The 17,668-nt window shown below is 39.1% G+C and overlaps 2 protein-coding genes across 5 annotated transcripts in view; one reads left to right on the forward strand and one right to left on the reverse strand.

Annotated features, from left to right (window-relative positions):
* Positions 1-17,643, forward strand: part of LOC771085 (pinopsin-like) — an 85,491-nt gene extending 67,848 nt beyond the window's left edge. The window contains exon 5 of the mRNA NM_001318431.2: positions 12,160-17,643. Within this exon, the coding sequence (NP_001305360.1) occupies positions 12,160-12,384 (225 nt within the window). The 3' untranslated portion in view covers positions 12,385-17,643. The remainder of the gene's footprint in view (positions 1-12,159) is intronic.
* The window catches only part of ST6GAL2 (ST6 beta-galactoside alpha-2,6-sialyltransferase 2), a 177,670-nt gene continuing 164,881 nt past the window's right edge, over positions 4,880-17,668 (reverse strand). For all 4 annotated transcript variants that reach the window (XM_015277829.4, XM_015277831.4, NM_001167747.2 and 1 more), the window contains one exon: positions 4,880-9,952. In XM_015277829.4, coding sequence (XP_015133315.1) covers positions 9,684-9,952 — 269 coding nt within the window. In that variant the 3' untranslated portion in view covers positions 4,880-9,683. The remainder of the gene's footprint in view (positions 9,953-17,668) is intronic.

A 17,668-nucleotide genomic window follows, 5' to 3' on the forward strand; every position in this document is an offset into this window, starting at 1 on the left:
TAGAAGAGAATTATTTGAATAGTACACTATACTTATGAAAATAAGGTAATTCTCAGACACTGAGCTGTGCTCTTTTGTTTCTGCCTTCTCAGCTCTTCTACCGTGGAACAACTTTGTTATCATTATTTTGCTAACAGTTTATTGATTTGTTTTCTTCTTGTCTCTACTGTTCTTGGGATGCTCCAGCTGCTCATTAAACTGCCTAATGGCCTGATACCTCTGTTCAGCCCCATGCATTTTTGAAGTCTAAATTAGGTCTACCAGATAGCTCATAAGTTCATTCGTGTAGAAGCACTGAAAGTTGCTGGAAAATGACACAGAGCCTCTGGGGAGGCATTTTGCTAGGGAAGGAAAATAGGCTTGCTTGATCCAGCAGAACACTTATGCTTCCTGTCCTCTATTGTGAAAAACCAGGCTCGGAAACAGGCCCTATACAGAACTTTCCCCACCTTTCCCTCATGGTTGTCTGTCCTATGTGCCTCCTGGCTCACACTCATTATAGGCAGAAATACTGGGCTTAGAGGTAGACCACAGGAGTTTTTAGTTTGTAGAAAGGGTGTGTTATGGTTCTTGCTATCATGAGCTAAAAAATCCCTCCTACTGTCCATCTTAATCCGGGTTGTAACTACTTTGGGTCAGGAACTCCACCTTGGTCTACAAAACATGCGATAATCTACAAGTCATGAACTCTTGAGGCATATTTATGTGATGTTTACTTGAACTACTGTAAAAATGATGGAACTACACTGACAAGATTTCCATCTTTATAGAAAACAATCCAGAAGCAACCCAGCCTCCTTCTATTTTCCCTTGGCACCTCACCCACACAGAAGATGTGCCTGCTGCTCGTGTTGGCAATGGTGAGGATATAGCCAGCACACCGCATGCAGCAGCACTCCAGGATTGATTCTGGAAAGGGATGCTGTTTGGAAGGCAGGCCAGAAAGATATTATAATAATGAAGTGCAATCACAGCCAGATGACTGGGAGCAAGGCAATTAACAGCAGCTGACAGCTTAGAATCAGCACTGGCAGCATTTTTTTCCTCTGGCTGCTCCCATAAAACCAAGGCAGATGTGATATCTATTGCCTGCCCTCATGAACCCCTCAGGGTTTCTGGAGTCTTTTCAGAAGTGTATAAGGAGCTGTGGCTACAACAATTATCCCTTACTTTTGTTCTGCATTTGTCTACACACAGAAACAGGTCACCAGAGGAAATGGGCTTTCTTATTTCAGTTATTGTAGAGACAAGTCGAAGCACGTGGAGAAAGTTTTTCAGAGTGCAGCAATGAGATGCTAACTCTGCTGGCATTAGACTTTACTAAATTTAATTAATGGGAGCCACAGAAGAAGTCAGTTAATGTTTATAACTCTACCTTTGTTGTTTATTTTAAAATTACATCCCACAACACTAAGCCTGGCAGCAGCAAGAGCAACAGATGAGTTTTAGACAACTCCCTAAAAAAAAAAAAAAGTGCTATAAAAAGTAAGAAAACAAATAGCCAAAATAAACTAAGTGATTATTAGGAAAAAAAAAAAAAAAAAAAAAAAAAGCAGCATTTCTTCATCTGCATCTGGTGTAGCTCATCTTTCTATCTGCTTTTACTCTGCCCTGGTGAGGCTGCATCTGGAGTACTGTGTCCAGTTCTGTGCTCCTCAGTTCAAGAAAGACAGGAAACTGCTGGAGACAGTCCAGTGGAAGGCAACCAAGTTGGTGAGGGTTCTGGAGGAAAGGCTGAGAGATGTGGGGCTTTTCAGCTCGGGGAAGAGAAAACAGAGATCTTGTGAATGCTTATACATGTCTAATGGGTGGGAGTCAAGGGAATGGCGCCAGGCCCCTTTCAGTGGTGCCCAGTAACAGGAAAGGGAGGAGTAATGGGCACAATCTGGAACATAGGAAATTTCATACGAACATGAGAAAAAAAATACTTAGCAGGTGGCAGAGCTGCCCAGGGAGGTTGTGGAGTCTCCTTCTCCGGAGCTGCTCAAGACCCACCTGGATGCTTTCCTGTGCAACCTGCCGTAGGGAATCTGCTTTAGCAAGGGATTGGACAAGACGATCTCCAGAGATTCCTTCCAACCTCTACAATTCTGTGATTCTCTGTGATTCTGTGATTCTCTCTCCTTCTTTGCTGGGTTTCATCAGTTCTTGTTTCTCCCACATCTTTCCCCCAGATTCCTTTCCTCACTCATCTAACTTTCAAGATTCCAGACATTTCATCAGCTAGAGATCACCCCAGTGATTTGTCACAACCTACGTGTGCTGTCATTTCTCTAGTGGCAATTCTGCCTCTGGGAAGAAGAACCCACCATATTACTGCATTACAATTAATTCCTTGTGAACTTAATGCATCCTTATACACCAAACTTAATATGCATTTACTTGAATATTAGCATATCCTTTAGCAAAAAGAAATAGGACGTGCGTTTCTAACTTGCCTTGGGTAGCAATGTATGAAGCTTGAGCTCATGCTGTACTTAACTTCCACAAAAGTGCACTAATCATTTTCAAATGCACTATCTGCAGTAAACTGCCACTGTAAGAAAGTGGAATCTAAATATATATATATAAAAAGAAAGAGACGCATTGAGTAGACTTGAGTAGATTTTCGGGTGCAGCAGATACATCCATGCTATCCTGATCAAACAATCAAAGTGTTAGTGGACTGTCCATATGACTGTTCATCCTGATGGATGAAGTTGGCCTACAGTAAAACACTGCTAAATCATAGTCACAGGTGCAGTTCACTGCAGCAGGTGGTGGGTGCGATTATAACAAAATACTGGCTCCTCCGTTGCTTTCTGTAGCTGACTAACAGGTGCATGATGCAGCCAAGACAGCAAGTTGGAGCAATCATCCTCTAAGATGTGTCTTTCAGTCACATCACAGCAGGCAAGCTGGCAATAGATAAGAACAGATCAAAATGCCTGTGTGAAGTTCTATGTGTCAGAGCCATGCTCCTTTGAGCTGCTCGAGTGAAACACCACTGATTTCTGTGAATAAATACAAAAGGTGCCTCCTTCAAAAATACATTGTTCAGAAAGGTGAAGTCTGATTTGGGGACTGAAACTTGAAAACAAGCTGCCTGTGAAGTTACTTGAGATACTATCAGAGATAGTGTCACACCTCTTCTATAGCTGTCACTGCTAAAGAATAGGGAGTACAGCAAGATACTTGCTGTACCCAACTCTATATAGTTCTTGGGTTTTAACCACCTACTGATACACCAGTTTGTATGCATGTGGAACAAGCTGAGACTAGAATATCTTCTCCCATGTCACAGACAATACGATGTACTGAGCATTTTATCATATGGAAGACAGTGATCTTAGGTTTTGTGTGTTTTTAGGTAGTTTTTTGATGAAAAAAAGGAAGCTCAGTAAAAGCAAAGCTGAAGTATTTGAAAAGCTTCAGCTGGATTCTTTTTCCATACATCTCAGCATTCAGTTTATCCCCTCGTGTAATTAAGTGTTCTGAGTTTTCTGTGAAGTGTTACTTGCAAGTTGTGACATATAGTGATTATCCCCTTGAAGTCGCCTACCAGGAGGTGGTGTAATACAAAAGATGAGCTGCATGATTACCAGCTGCCAGGAGTTTATGTGATGGCAATATAATGTTTAATGTTTCACTGATGTACAACCAGCTCTACCGTAGGCATGCACTCACTGTGACTGTCTGGGGTGTAAAGCCCAATTTCAGCAACTGTATAGTGTCACATCCCACACATGAAGGAGGGAGGGGTGACCAGATTTGCAAATCCCCCTGGTTGAATTAAGATGAAATGACACTCAAGGTCCGCACATATGAGAGAAAAAATATCAACGGTTATCATATGTACAATTTTATCTACCTAAGCTGTGTGGTTTTATAGAGAACTCAAGCGAGCCTTGCGTTAACAAGTTAAGATAAAGAGAGAAAAAAAGAAATAAACAGAGGGAGAGAGATCACCAGTCCTGGATCTGGGCCTGCCAACAGGAGTGTTCTGTGTGGTGTAGAACCAAGAGGGGAAGCAGCAGCAAGAAGTAGGGGCAGCAGCAGTAGAGAAAAAGGACTGGGCTAGCCCTCTCCTAGCCCTTACTTATATTATCAAAGCAAAAAAGGATGGGACAGTCTCCCCTAGCCCTTATTTGGAACTGTTGGCTCCAGTTCCAGGTTTGGTTGAGACACGAGACACCAGTCAAACCCACAAAGGCAGCACCAGGCCCCCTCCTGTAGTTGTCCATTTCTTGGGCATTGTCCTCTTGCAGGAGTGGTCAGGACGTGCATCCAAGGGACACTTGGCTCCTCCCTTGGCTCAACTGTCTCTTGGGCTTGTTGTTGAGGTTTGCTCTTTACACATAGTTCAAAGACTACCAACGCAGTGTAATGCCACATGTTTTATGGAAGAAAGCAGACTTGTAGTGGTCGTGTTATATGGTATTTCATCACAAATTGAATGACAAGTTATGCTTTCCTTTGGTAAGTTGTTTTTCACTTAAAACAATAGTTAACAAAAAGCCCATTATTGCTAAGACATAATGTTGGATTCCTTGAATGGATGGCACAGCTACTTAGTTTATTAGCATTTCAAGTACAGCATCAAATCACCAGAGCACGACATGCTTAGAGCGCTTGAACATCCCAAGAAATGAACTGCCAAAGCTATAGCAGCATAGTGTGTCTTGCCGGGGGAATGCTAGAGCACCTGCTTGGGTAGACACATTCATTTAAGAATAAAACTGCCTTTGCAGCGTTCCCTTGTTTTCTGTAGTTTACTGAAAGCTAATTTTCAGTCCGTCAGTCCATTTCAATTTGAGATCAGTGACAGTTACAGTCCCTGTTTTGTTCTGTCTGCAGTTCAGTGCTGTTCACTCAAGCCAATATGAAAAGACAAGCACTCTTAAACAAATGAAAACCAATGTTTTATTTACAGGAAAAAATCTGTACACTGTGCATACATAAAAATATACAAAATCATAATAGAAAATATAAAAAGTGTTAAAATGTATACAAACACTGCTTAAAAATGTGACTCCTGTAAAATCTTAAGCTTTGTTATTAGAGTACACATTCATTTAAAAAAATCATCATACAAAATAATTCTCAAAGCTATTAAAAAAGTACACAGTCTATATTTGAATAGTTCAATGACTACATAGTGTAAGAGCGATGCAATGATACGGGTAAATGTAAGGCTTTTACACACAACTCTTATTTCAAGAACAAAACTCTGAATCTGATCACTAAGCCAGAGAGAAGAAATTTGCAGTGTCAAAACTTATCTAACGATGCAGGCACGCCCAGACATGGGCTACTTTAAATTTCAAACAGTTAAATCAGGTATCCTCCTTCTGTGAGAGAGAGAGGATAGCTCCCAGCAAAGAGCTGGGTGCTCCAACTACAGGTTTCTGAATCACCTACTTCAAAAAGCAATTTCATTTATTTAATATGTGTCAACTTTAAAAAGCATGTCAGGAAAAAGAGGATCCATTTATTTTTGCGGTCTATGCGTTTGATATTCCTTTCATGGTACATCTGTGTCACTGTTCAAGTGACATTCTCCATCTTTAAGAACTGCTGAGGAGGAAGGGAATGAAAAAATCACTATGAATTGGACTGGCCTACCTGTGTTTGGAACTGCTTGGTTCAATCCATCTCTAAAATGACTACGCTCAGTCCGTGAAACCATTTAGTATATGTAGAAACTACTCTTTATTTTAGTAAAATGCTCTCTTGGTTTTGTTGACTTTGCCAAGAGGTTGATAGGAACAAGTTCCAGAATTTGGATGTTTTCACCAAAGAAAGTATCCTGACCAAAGACAATGATTTAGCTAAATCTGTACAGAGAGATTGGAGATCACAGTGTGTAAAGAAGCTCTTTCTCTCTCAAGGTACAATTTATTTTATCACTGTAGTTTCCCTAACTTAACCAGAGTTTCACGAGCATAACACTGCACAGTGAGGTAAAAAAAAAAAAAAAAAATAGTATTCAGTAGTTTAATTAAGAATTAAACTGAGCTGAACTGTGAGTTTATGCCCAGGTAAGCGTCAGAACTAGAAAGGAATGGAACAATTAGTAATTTATCTATAGCAGAAAGATTTTGGCTCAAAATGAGGCAAAACCTGTCATAATTTTTCTAGAAGAATAAAATACTTAAGAATAGACGAATAAAATTATTTAAAATAAATAAACAGAAGAATACCTTGACTTAACCATTCAGAGGTTGAATGCATAAAATGATAGAGCACCACATGTCAGAAAGGCTAAAGAATTCACAGTGGAGCTTAATGAAATTCAACATAAACTCAGCATGTTTACTTAAGATGCTGCTGTGTTTCTGCTTAGTTTCAACTGAGTGCAACTTTTGTCCACAGTACCAGGGCACAGAAAAGGGGCTCTCTGGCTTTTGAAGGCAATTTATTCCGATTTGTCATTAAAACTCCATAAATTTGAAACCTGCATCATTGTACCAAGTGTGAAGGGAGCTCAGGCACCAACTAACAGAGGTGTTTGCTTTGCTGACAGCATGTGTCAAGAGCTGAGTCAGTGCAGACCTCCCTTGTCTTGGTACCATTCCTCTCTGTTAGCGTACAGTAGCCACACGGGAGAGCTATGAAGCCATGCCTACATCTACTTCCAAAAACCCTGTGATCTGTGTGGGAAAATGCATTTCCTTCACATTGTCTACATTTACTAAGTATCTATAAACAGCACTCTCACGCATCACTGTTATTAAAAGACACACGGATTCAGTGTTACTACACACTCATTGCTTCAAGTTGACTGGATCTTTGCCCTCATGAGGGATGGTGAAATGCCCATAAATGCAAGAAATGGCTCCTATGAAAGCCACCAATGCCAAAACCACAAGAGAGTGTGAGTACTGGTGATAGCAGCACCTCTGAAGGTCCTTCATGTTCCCTCTTCATTTCTGCCCCTTCCCCTTTTGCACCAAGTGGAGGAGAGCCCTCGGTTAGCAAATCAAGTGTATTTGCACTTGCATCAAAAAACAAAGGACAAGAAAGACAGTAGGGGAATAAAATCTCTTTAAGCAGTCACCAGCTGTTTGACCAGACAGACCAATGTAAAATCACAGTGGAAACCAGTGCTACAAAGCCACTCGAGGGATCTTTGAGTTTTCAAGAAGTTGGGCATCACAAGTTGGTCTTCCACCTCTGCAAGCAAATAAGTGCCAGCAGCACATCTCTGTGGCATCTTCTGAAGTGATGGTGCCACAGCATCCACATTGCACCTATGGAGGAGCAGTGACTGCTGTATAACTCAGAATACATCAAATTCTCCTGGAAACAGTCGCACAAATATCTCCAAAGGTTAAAGAGTGTCAGCATACCAGCAAAGGATAAAAAGTCTGCTGAAAGGCCTTAAATGTGCAAAGTCCAGTACACTGAAAATATACAGCTTGTTTTCTGATGTCTCAGACCTGGTTCTACATCATTACTTAAATGATATATTAAGTAGGTATGCTCGCACTTGTTGCATGGAACTCTGCAAAAACCTTGTTCTGTACAACAGCTATGTGGACACATTACTGAGGGAGTAATACAACATAATCTTGCTGTGTGTAGCTGAGTAATGCAGTTAGTATTTTTCTTAACGGAAATCAGAGTTTGAGGTTAGTGGTTGCAGACCAAAGTGGTATCCTTTTTTCAGAACTTGAGAATTTCCTGCTTGCAGAAAGTAGCACAGTTACTAGTTCTAGAAAGGTAACCATCTCCCTTCTGTTACACACATGTGGCAGCTAACCCAACGTGCTGGAAAGGCAGATATATTCGGTAGTACTTGCTCAGACTTCAAATGTTTTGCAAGCACCTTACCAAACACACGGAAAAATAGAATAGTAGGCTATCTATCCTCCACAAGATTAAATGTTATTAAGAATCAAAGTTGCTGACGTACATCAGTAGCTAATATATCCAGAGTCTAAAGCTAATATAAATAAAATCTGTTCCTTTCGATATGTACCAAAATGATTTATGGACATAGTCACACACACAATGTAAAAGTACAGTTTTCAGACCATCTGGATATATTTCCTGTCAGCGAGAGGAATCTTAGAGGACCATAAGGCCCAAATTAAGAAGCTACATAGGGAAAGAAAGCTAAGCCCCATGTAAGACATTTTCTTCCCTTTTGAGAAGGAAAAATCATCAGATCCTAAGAGCAGAGAGAAAAAAAAAGACACTCTTATGATGCTTACATTGCTACCAAAGTGAAAATAGTCACTCATACCATTTGCACACTTACTGTCTTACTGTTGCATGAGACAAAACACAAAAGATACTTTCCAACACAGCCTCTCAGCTGCTCTTTTCAGTGCCTCTTTGAACTGTCTGCCTTTTCACTGAATGGACATGAAGAGGATACAGCTGTGTTTTTCTGTACCTACTTTTCTACTAAACTCAACCTATGGGAAAGGGTACAGTCAGGTGAAAAAAAAAGACCATCACCACCAATGGAAAGAAAAAGAGCACGCAAAAGTCCTCCTGCCACTCAGGAAGCAATCTGAAACTGAAGTCTTTATGTTTTAGATGTCTTAGTACTCAGGTCGAATTTCAGAACTGCCTTGGAGAATGTTCTCATTGTGTGTTATGAAGGAAAATATTAAATTAGCTTCTCTGGGGTACAGCTTTTCAAGCATCCAGTAGAAAAATGCTGATATCCTCCTCTTTTGTCAAACAACTCCCATGCTTTCTTAAAAGCAGTAACTTGTGAGCAAATGAATTTGATTTTGATCACAGTGACATACCTCACAACTGATGTCTGCAATCCTCAGTGCTATCTTTGCTGCAGAAAGGTGAGCTCCCTCTACATTTGCTTCCAGTGCAATCTGTGTTTGCTACACGGTCTCCCTTGGCTTTCTCTGGATAGTTTTTATCTGTGTGTAGTGAGGGAAGGCATCATTTTCCTCTCACTTTCACCCTCTTTGTAGGCCTCTCAGGGAGAATCTTTTTCTGAATAGGCTATCAATATGTTTGTTGCTTTCTACAGAAATGAGGAATTTCTCTTTGCCCTCTGCCCTGCTCAGTGTGAGCAATGGGATGTGACACCAAGGGTACATCCAGTGGTTTAATTGGTTTAGCTGCGTGTTCTGCTTCCTACATCTGCACTGACTTCATAGCCACCATAAGGTTTCCTGTACAGTTAGAAGCCTGCAAGTGAACCAGTGTATGAACAGGAACTGAAAGACTCCTCTAATTAATGAATATTCAGCTCAGAGTAGCAATTACTTCATTCCTGGAGAGTGTGAAAATCCCATGGAGCCATGAGAAACGCTGCATTGTTCAACTGGCAGCTCTGTACATGAGCGATACAGGCTGCCTCACAATGCTGGATTTAACACTTAAATAAATTCCTTTAAAAAAAAAAAAAAGTTACCATCTAGCATAAGTGGCACAAGAGACCACTGACAAATTCTGACGGTCACACCCACAACAATACATTATATTTCGGCCTAAGTATGTCCTCTGCACCTTTTGTAAGCTAAGCTTTTTGTTTTCTTTAACTATTTGCAAAGCAGTAATAAATACTCAGGCTCAGGAAAGAAGTATTTCTCATGCCTGCTACTTAATTACAATTTATAGACTCAAGACTGGGTTGGTCTAATACATTTTTCAAGTATTCTCTCCTTGTTTATAGTACGACAGTAGTACCTTATTGCACATTGTTTGTGAAAGACTCTCTTCTACAAGGGTGGAAAATTATTTCGTTCCGGGCATTTGACAGACTTGAACCCTGGCAAAATGACCTTTCCCTTCCGATACAGATCATCCTGCAAACCTTTGTTCATCCTCTGCACCAACAGCTTCTCATAGAGCAGCGGGTGATAGGCCCCTAAGGTACAAGCTGCATCGTAGTAGAGTTCATGATAGTGACATAGGTCGGTCTGTCGGACTGAAGGGATGTATTCGTACACGTGCACTTCGTTACACATGGACATCATGATGAGGATACCTGGAGCAAAAAGTGAAAACAAGAGTCAACTTATAAAGACTGTGATCCCTATAGAGTTGAGAAGGCAGTATATAAAGCTCAAGGACAGAGTAAAAGGCCTGTAAGTGCTTGCACAGCATCAGCCTCCTTGAGGGAGGAGACTGCTCTCTCTCGCCCCCCTGTTTACCCTCCCCTGTCAACAGAATATCCAACACAAGAATCAAGGATTCAAAGCAGCTGTGCACTAAGATTTTGAGCCAACTGATGACGTTTCATGGTTTTATTCTATATCATGAATTCTTGAAATTGTTTACCAAGACAGACTAGTTATATGTACTCACTTGGACAATAGAGATTATGCATACACACAGAGCAGTTGCCTGACGTTTTTAAGGAGCTGTTTAATATTTCTACCAAACACACAGCTAAATTATGGCCTGTCATGCACAAGAGATCTAAAAAATTTCCAGTTATTCCCTTTCCAGCCAAATCTGTGCTTTAAGATTTGTTTGTCTTGCAAACATTTACATACATTTTTACCTTCAAGGCTCTGGAGAATCTTACTATTTGCTCTTTCCTTTTATTGTATAGAATGGCAATGAGAAACAAGCACTAAAAAATAATCCAGCATCACCCACATTTCTTCACTTGACAAGTTTTGAATGTTTGCTTCCAATCATTGGCAGTACTGGGGCACCAATGCAATTGTTGAAACATCTACACCTTATTATAACGTTGGTCTTTCTTGGCCTGCAATTGCAGCAATTCCCCTTTTTTCCATTCACCTGCTTCTCTACAGACAGGAAGACATTGCCAGGAAAGCAGCCTAAGTACATGCAGAAGAAGCATCAACCATTATTGGTGGGTGAAAGCCCACAGCTTCTGAGAATTTTCTGGTAGGTTTCACAGAGAAAGACTCAGAAAGATGAAGTCCCTCTTAGAACAGCTCCTTCAAGAGGAAAAACCTCATTCCACCTCCTGTTCAGCAAGGAGGAACCTACAAAATGCTAACTCACTCTTTCTTGCCATGTCTGAATAGCAGACAATCACCTGCATTGTCAGTAGCTGCATAGAAAGACCATAAGGAAATGTTTAAAGCCCCTGTTTAAAGCCAGCCAAAGGTTAGCTTTAACCTTACGTGCACGCCTGAGATGCTGTTGTTGCTCTCCTTAATCCCATGCTTGGGATGAAAAATAAGACCAGTAGAGGATCTGGAGGAAAAAATGTGCTTAGGCGGACTTTGCTTCCCTATGGCACAACTGTAAGCCTGTACTAACGGGATGTTTTTATAGCTCTGAGAGAAACTTATATGTTGCATTTGTACATTTTAAAGGGACTAATATGATCAGTAGCACTGCTTAAACTGCAATACTTTCACATCAACAGTTTATGAGAACCTCTTCTATTTTATACAGCACAAGAAAGGAAAATGACTGATTACAGCAGTTTGTTGATTCTTTTTTTTTTTTTTTCTCTTTTAATAAGATGCAATTTTAAAATCAATATATATAGAAAATCTATTGAAATGCTTGTTGCACTGCTGGTAACCGTATCTGTTGAACATGACCATCAGCTCTCAGAGGAGACAGCTGGACTAATTCTGCTCATTTTGCAAATACAAATGAGAACTGAAGTCACTGGGGTCTTTTTTTCATTACAACAGGTTTAGAATCATAAAGCATCAAAGGTGTTTTGGATAATTGTCAAAAGTGAAATGAATTAACATAAAAAATTATTTTGCTTCTTTAATTAAGCAAAGCCATTTTCTGAAGCTCAGTTTGCAATTTGGGAACACAGAGATTTCAATGGCTTGTTAATGAAAAGAACCTTATGTTCTTCCTGCTGCGTATCATTAGATTATCAAAATGATATTTTTCCCTGCCTGATGTGTGAAGTAACTGAAAACCAATTACTTCTGTGATTAAATCTTCTTTTATCACAAATAAAAGGTTCTGAAAACATCTCAGATTCTTCTACAGCTTAAAAATCTGCAGAGCCTATGGCTTTAGAAAAGCAAAGCATATCAATTTCAAAGGAAAAGTCCACAAATTTAAGTGCACTTTAATCTTAAAAAGCAAGATATACAGATTCAAGGTGACAAAATGTCTACTTTCAATCGGGGCAAAAAGCACAAGCCACGCTGCCTTGCCTCCAAACTCTTACAGAGATGCTCTATATATTTAGCCTGCCTAGCAACTATATCTAGAATTGTTTCTTTGTTGTTTCAGTTTTACAAATGCTTTCGCCAGCTTTTCCACTGTCAACCTCCTTCCTCAACTGATGGAGAGCCCACCTGCCACTCCAAGGTAACCGTTATCCAGCTGAATCAGAAAACAGATGGTGGAAAGTTGTGCAATAATAAACCACGTCCAGAAACAGACAATAAAGTCACTTCTCTTCTGCACCCAGAACCAGGCCTGGAGCCAGCTGCAAAAACTGTACCACCAATGTAAGAGGAAAATTGATTCTGATGGAAAATACAAGCCTTAAACAGAATATGTTTGATTTCACTGTCACATTACCCAGCTAACCTTAAAATTACTAGAGGAAATTGCCATTTGTGGGATAAGAAAGCTGTCAAGAACAAAAAGTGGCACTCTGTTATCATTTCCTTAGTAACAGTAAGGATGAGCACATCACTGCAGGTATGGTTCAATAATGACAAAATTTCAAGCAATATCATTGACTTTCCTGTAAATTAGTTAATGGAGCACTCAGAAGTGGTAAAGTTTTAGTTCTCAGTGACCTGTGGATCTGTGTCCTCCAGAATCAATCTAAAAGATATGGACTATCTAATTTAGCTCCTTGCTTTTCCTATGTCATTCTATGCAGTCCATTCTTCGTGGTTTCAGATTAGGTAAATCAGATAACTTTAATTTTTGGCAGTCAATTCAAATTTTTTTGCTCACATTGGACAAGGATATTGTTAGGGAGGAAACAGTGACCCAGAGGGCTAGTTTCTGAGTGGTAACAGCTAATTTACAGCACATCTTTGCATTTAAGTCTAAGGTAAACAAACTGGAAGATGAGTTAAGACAATGCCCCAACCCTGGAGGCACTCAAGGCCAGGTTGGATGGGGACCTGGGCAGCCTGAGCTGGTGGGGGGCAGCCCTGCCCATGGCAGGGGTTGGGGCTGGGTGGGCTTTGAGGTCCCTTCCAACCCACACCATTCTGTGATTCTATGACTCTGAATGACTAGAGACTACCATATACAGAGGTATCTTTGGGCCGCAGAGGTTTATCTGTCCTGGTGGAAATGTGAGTAATCCTGAAACACCCAGACCTGATGCACCTGTCAAATGCACAAATCCAGCAAAAAACAATGGTCAGAGCCAGACTTTTCTTTTCTTTAGCATCTTTAACACCACAGTCAAAGAGACCAAGAGAGTACAACCAGCACTCCCACCCCAACAACTGATGAATGAGAACCCAAGACACTCAGAATAACACACTTGATCTACATGATTCCAAGGACACACACACACACACACACACACAAAAAAAAAAAAAAAAGCCAAATGCTCTTTCTTGGGGGGAAAAAAGCAAAACGAAACAAACAAAAAAAAACCCCAGCATTTGCGAGCTTCTATCTTTGTATGAAATGAGTCCTAATTAAAATAGAAAACAAATGGGTTCAGTAGTGTCCCATACCTTCTAAGATATGAACTTCCTCCACATTGGGACACCTCTAAATCTTACTGCCATCTAAGTTTACAAACAACATCTCTAATACGATAGCAGCAGTTTAAACCATGAGGACATTTGCATTGGTACTAGGATAGATTCAGTTTTTCTCTGCTCTCTAAACTTGCTTGTGTTATCCTGCTTTCCTCTGCAAGTCCTATCTCACTTCCCTTTGAAATCCCAATTATTATCTTTAACACATCTCTTTTTGTGTTATTGCTTCCTTGGTTTCTCCTCTGCAGCTGAACTCTTCTCCCACACACACTGACCTTAGTTTCCAGGTTTCCCTTGTTTAATTCCTTTCCCTGTGCTGCTCAGAGTACATCTATTTGTTTCTTTCATCTATGTAATTTTCACATCACTGCCCAATGCAATATCATCTACAAGTTTGTTTCATATCTCATCACTCCTCCTTGATCATCAGCATAAAGGAAAAACAAATTTTCTGATAGCCTGTAAGGTGAAGAATTTCCATACGATACACCCAAATACTGGTCTCTGTTCACATTCCTTACGTTAGCTTTCAGACAATGCACAATTACTACATATAAAACAGTACCAACTGGCTTACTCAGGACTTAAGTAGATGTTAATAGATCACGGAAGGAGAGTTGCTATCCCAACACCTTGTAATCTGGGCAGAATTAATACCACAGAGATGTACATTTGCATTTCTGAGCAAGCTGGTCTACAGCCCTCTTTAAAGACATTGACAAGAGGCAGGTATTTCTGTGGTGAAATTCATCAGACTGATTTTAGATGTCTGTTTTACAATGGGATGAGTTGTTCCTTATAAATGTTGTTTCTCTTCAGTGACTAGGTAGAAACTGAACAGTCTGGCTCTTGATATCTGTACCTTCTCCTTCCTTCTTCTAGATCTGAAGCTCTTGTAGCTTAGAGAAAAATCATGTAAATACTTTTTTCGGGAAGACTGGATGAAGAAATGAAAGCAAGGTGTGATTCATCTAACCAAATTTGCCCAGTGGTGCAGACACCCACACCTCAAATAGCTATCACAGGTTCCTTTGCTGTCAGTGGAAGAAAGTGCATTCTCAGGATGCAGTGCCTGTTGACTCATCCTACAGTAAGCACTTAAACATGGATCATATGAAGAAGTTCCCATTTCTTTCTGTTGATGAGGGGAAAAATGGAGTGGTAGCACAGATAACTTGTATTTCACTTGTATTATACCTATCTACAGCATACAAACATCAAAATGGAGAAGTACTCCTTAGAAAGGTGAATGCCAAATAAACTTCATGGTGCACAATGAAAAATTTGCTTTTATCACTGGCCCTAAGTAATCTCAGTAAAATCAAGATTAACTAAATTAATCTAATTAATCTACTAGTAGCAGTATTACTACTGTGCCTACCTAATTTGGTCAAGAACCCATTATTGTACAAAGAGTATGAAGAGTTGAAATATTGTCAGTTTGAATGAGGAAATCACAGCGGGGTCTGGAAGTGCTTCCAGAGGGAAAGGGATCTCTCAAGCTTGTTGAGTCCAATCTTGCCCCATCAGATCAAGGACAGCTCTGAAATTATATCAGTTTGCTCATAGCCTTGCTCAATTCAGCACTGAGTATCTTTAAGAATGGAAATGAAACTCAAATATTTTCAAAAGCTTACTGAAGCATTCAAAAATAACATGATAGGCATGACTGTGGAATCAGCAAGCAGGCTTGAAAATGACTTCTCTTCCAAGTCTGATGATTATGTTTTAATATTTCCACATCTTAATTATCCAATCAAAAACTCATAGAAAGGAAAAGGTCAAGCTATCTTGTGTAATTTTAGCTTTGGCAAACATGACTGGTACAAGCATACATTCAAAATTGTAGCTGAAGACACTTCTTTATTGAATAGAATATTCTCTTTTCTAATCTGTGGTAATACCCTTGTTGGATTTTCCATCTTTCAGAAATCCTATTAGGATTACAAATGTAAGATGGAAAAATGCAAAATAATTCTGCCTGTGTAGAGAAAAGTTGTTTTATAGTAATCACTCAAAGGTGTGCTTTATTAATGTTTTATAGGTGAATGACAATGCTCCTAACTACTGTGTTGAAAAAAATATAGGACTGTGAGCACAGAATGTTCTTCGCAAAGTATTTTAAAGTATATTACTCCAAAGAAATGATGTTAGAGAAACAGCCAATGTGCAAGTTTCTTAAAGCAGTACAATTTTAGATGCTAATAGAGTATGGTGGCTTTCAAAATATATGCTATATTAATATTTCTAAATCCTCAGAAGGATGCGTGTCTTTTTTTTTTCTATTCAGCAGACATTCATGACGTTAGGATGCTGAGGGTATGGTTTAAACTCAGTCCGAGTGGCATAAATAAATTCCTGGAATTTTACAATCTGTGCTGAAAACATTTAAACCAGAATTAAATTATTTGCATGGATAGTTTACAGAAATAAATTCCAACCCAAGCCATTCTATGACTCTATGACTCTATGATTATGGATTCTAATCAAAAGGAGAAAATGTTTCTTAATTTGCTCTTGGTGATTTTAATGACCCAACTGTTTTCCAATTTCCAACATGGATCTTTTGTACAGTACAATTAGGCTTTGTGGTTAGCACAGTAATTTAAAAATAATGTTCTCTAGATTATAAGAAAATAAAATATAGCTTAATATACCTGAATACAACAGATGCTGTACAAAAGCATCTAAAATAATGCATAATTCAAACATTTAGCAAAAGTTCAGCATTGCTTTAACAAAATTTAAGAGACACTGGAAACATCTGAATAAGCATAATCTGATTATTACATTTATAATGTGACTCACTTCACACACAGCACATATTCACTCACAAGAAAGAATTTAAGCTAGATGCACCAATAAGTCTGTGTTTGATAAAATAAGCACCTGAAGGCACTACAAATGCACATAAAGCATTTAGAAACTATAGTTTTCTCTATGTTAAGTTACTTCTATCAACTCTATTTGTTCTCTCTTGAGTAAACAAATTAACTTGTTGGATTTCAGATACCACAGGAAAATTCGTTACTTCTTGAAGCAGGGCCATTTTGCCTGAGGTATTCTTCAGAACACACATAAAAAGAAACTTTGAGCTTTTAAAACTACTCTGTTTCTTAAAATGGGTTCTTTTACATCTGTTTAGTTGAGGTACTATGACAAAACTGACTGAAATAGAACATTACCTAAACTTGCAGAAAAACAAATACTTAGTAAGGAATTTAATCATTACCAAATGCCTAACCCTAACAAATTGTGTAATACCTGTCGTCTTAGATGTGTAAAGACTCACTCAATGTAGTAGAGATAGAAAATGATGTATCTGTCACAATGTGGAATGCAAAAATCGATACATTAATCGCAGTAATGTACTCTGTAATATGAGCATAGACTGGAAAATATTGACCAGTAATATCATATATCTTTAAATATATTATCCGAATTTGGGTGACGTGCCAGAATATTGAAGATTTTTAATGTGATTTGGGGTGCTTTAAGAGAGAAGTTTGTTCTTTTATGTCTGTAATTTAAGGAAGTAGAAGATGCTCAAGCTATGGAATGTTTTTGATTTAAATGAAAAGAATTTAAAGGTTATGTATTGGAAATGTTATTTCTCTGCATAACAATACTTGAACAATACTGAGCTGAAAAGCATTATTCAGTTCTTTAACCAACCACTGACAAACAGCTGATTAAGTAACAGCAATAAAGGCAACTCTTACTAAGTCGAATTGTTTCTTTCAGCTCAAGGAAGTGTGTTTTTCTAAGCAGAGCTGGAGATGAGCTGCACTCTTCTATTCAACACGCTCTCTGAAGCCATTTTAAATTTAAGCTCTTAGTCATACAGTGAACTGCTACTATTGCAGTGTAATGGTAGTCTTGCTTGTACGATTGTCTCAATGCATGCACATAAAGACTAAATATTAATGATATTAATGATGCAGAACTGTTTTGAGTCTGTAATGTGAACTGTAAAGCCTCAAACAAGCCTCTTCCTTCTCCTAGCAATAAATTAACCTGGGCTTGGTAATCATTTTGCGTTCAGTGGTTCATTTGTT

This window comes from Gallus gallus, chromosome 1, assembly GCF_016699485.2.
Source record: "Gallus gallus isolate bGalGal1 chromosome 1, bGalGal1.mat.broiler.GRCg7b, whole genome shotgun sequence".
In the NCBI taxonomy this organism is placed as follows: Eukaryota; Metazoa; Chordata; class Aves; order Galliformes; family Phasianidae; genus Gallus; species Gallus gallus.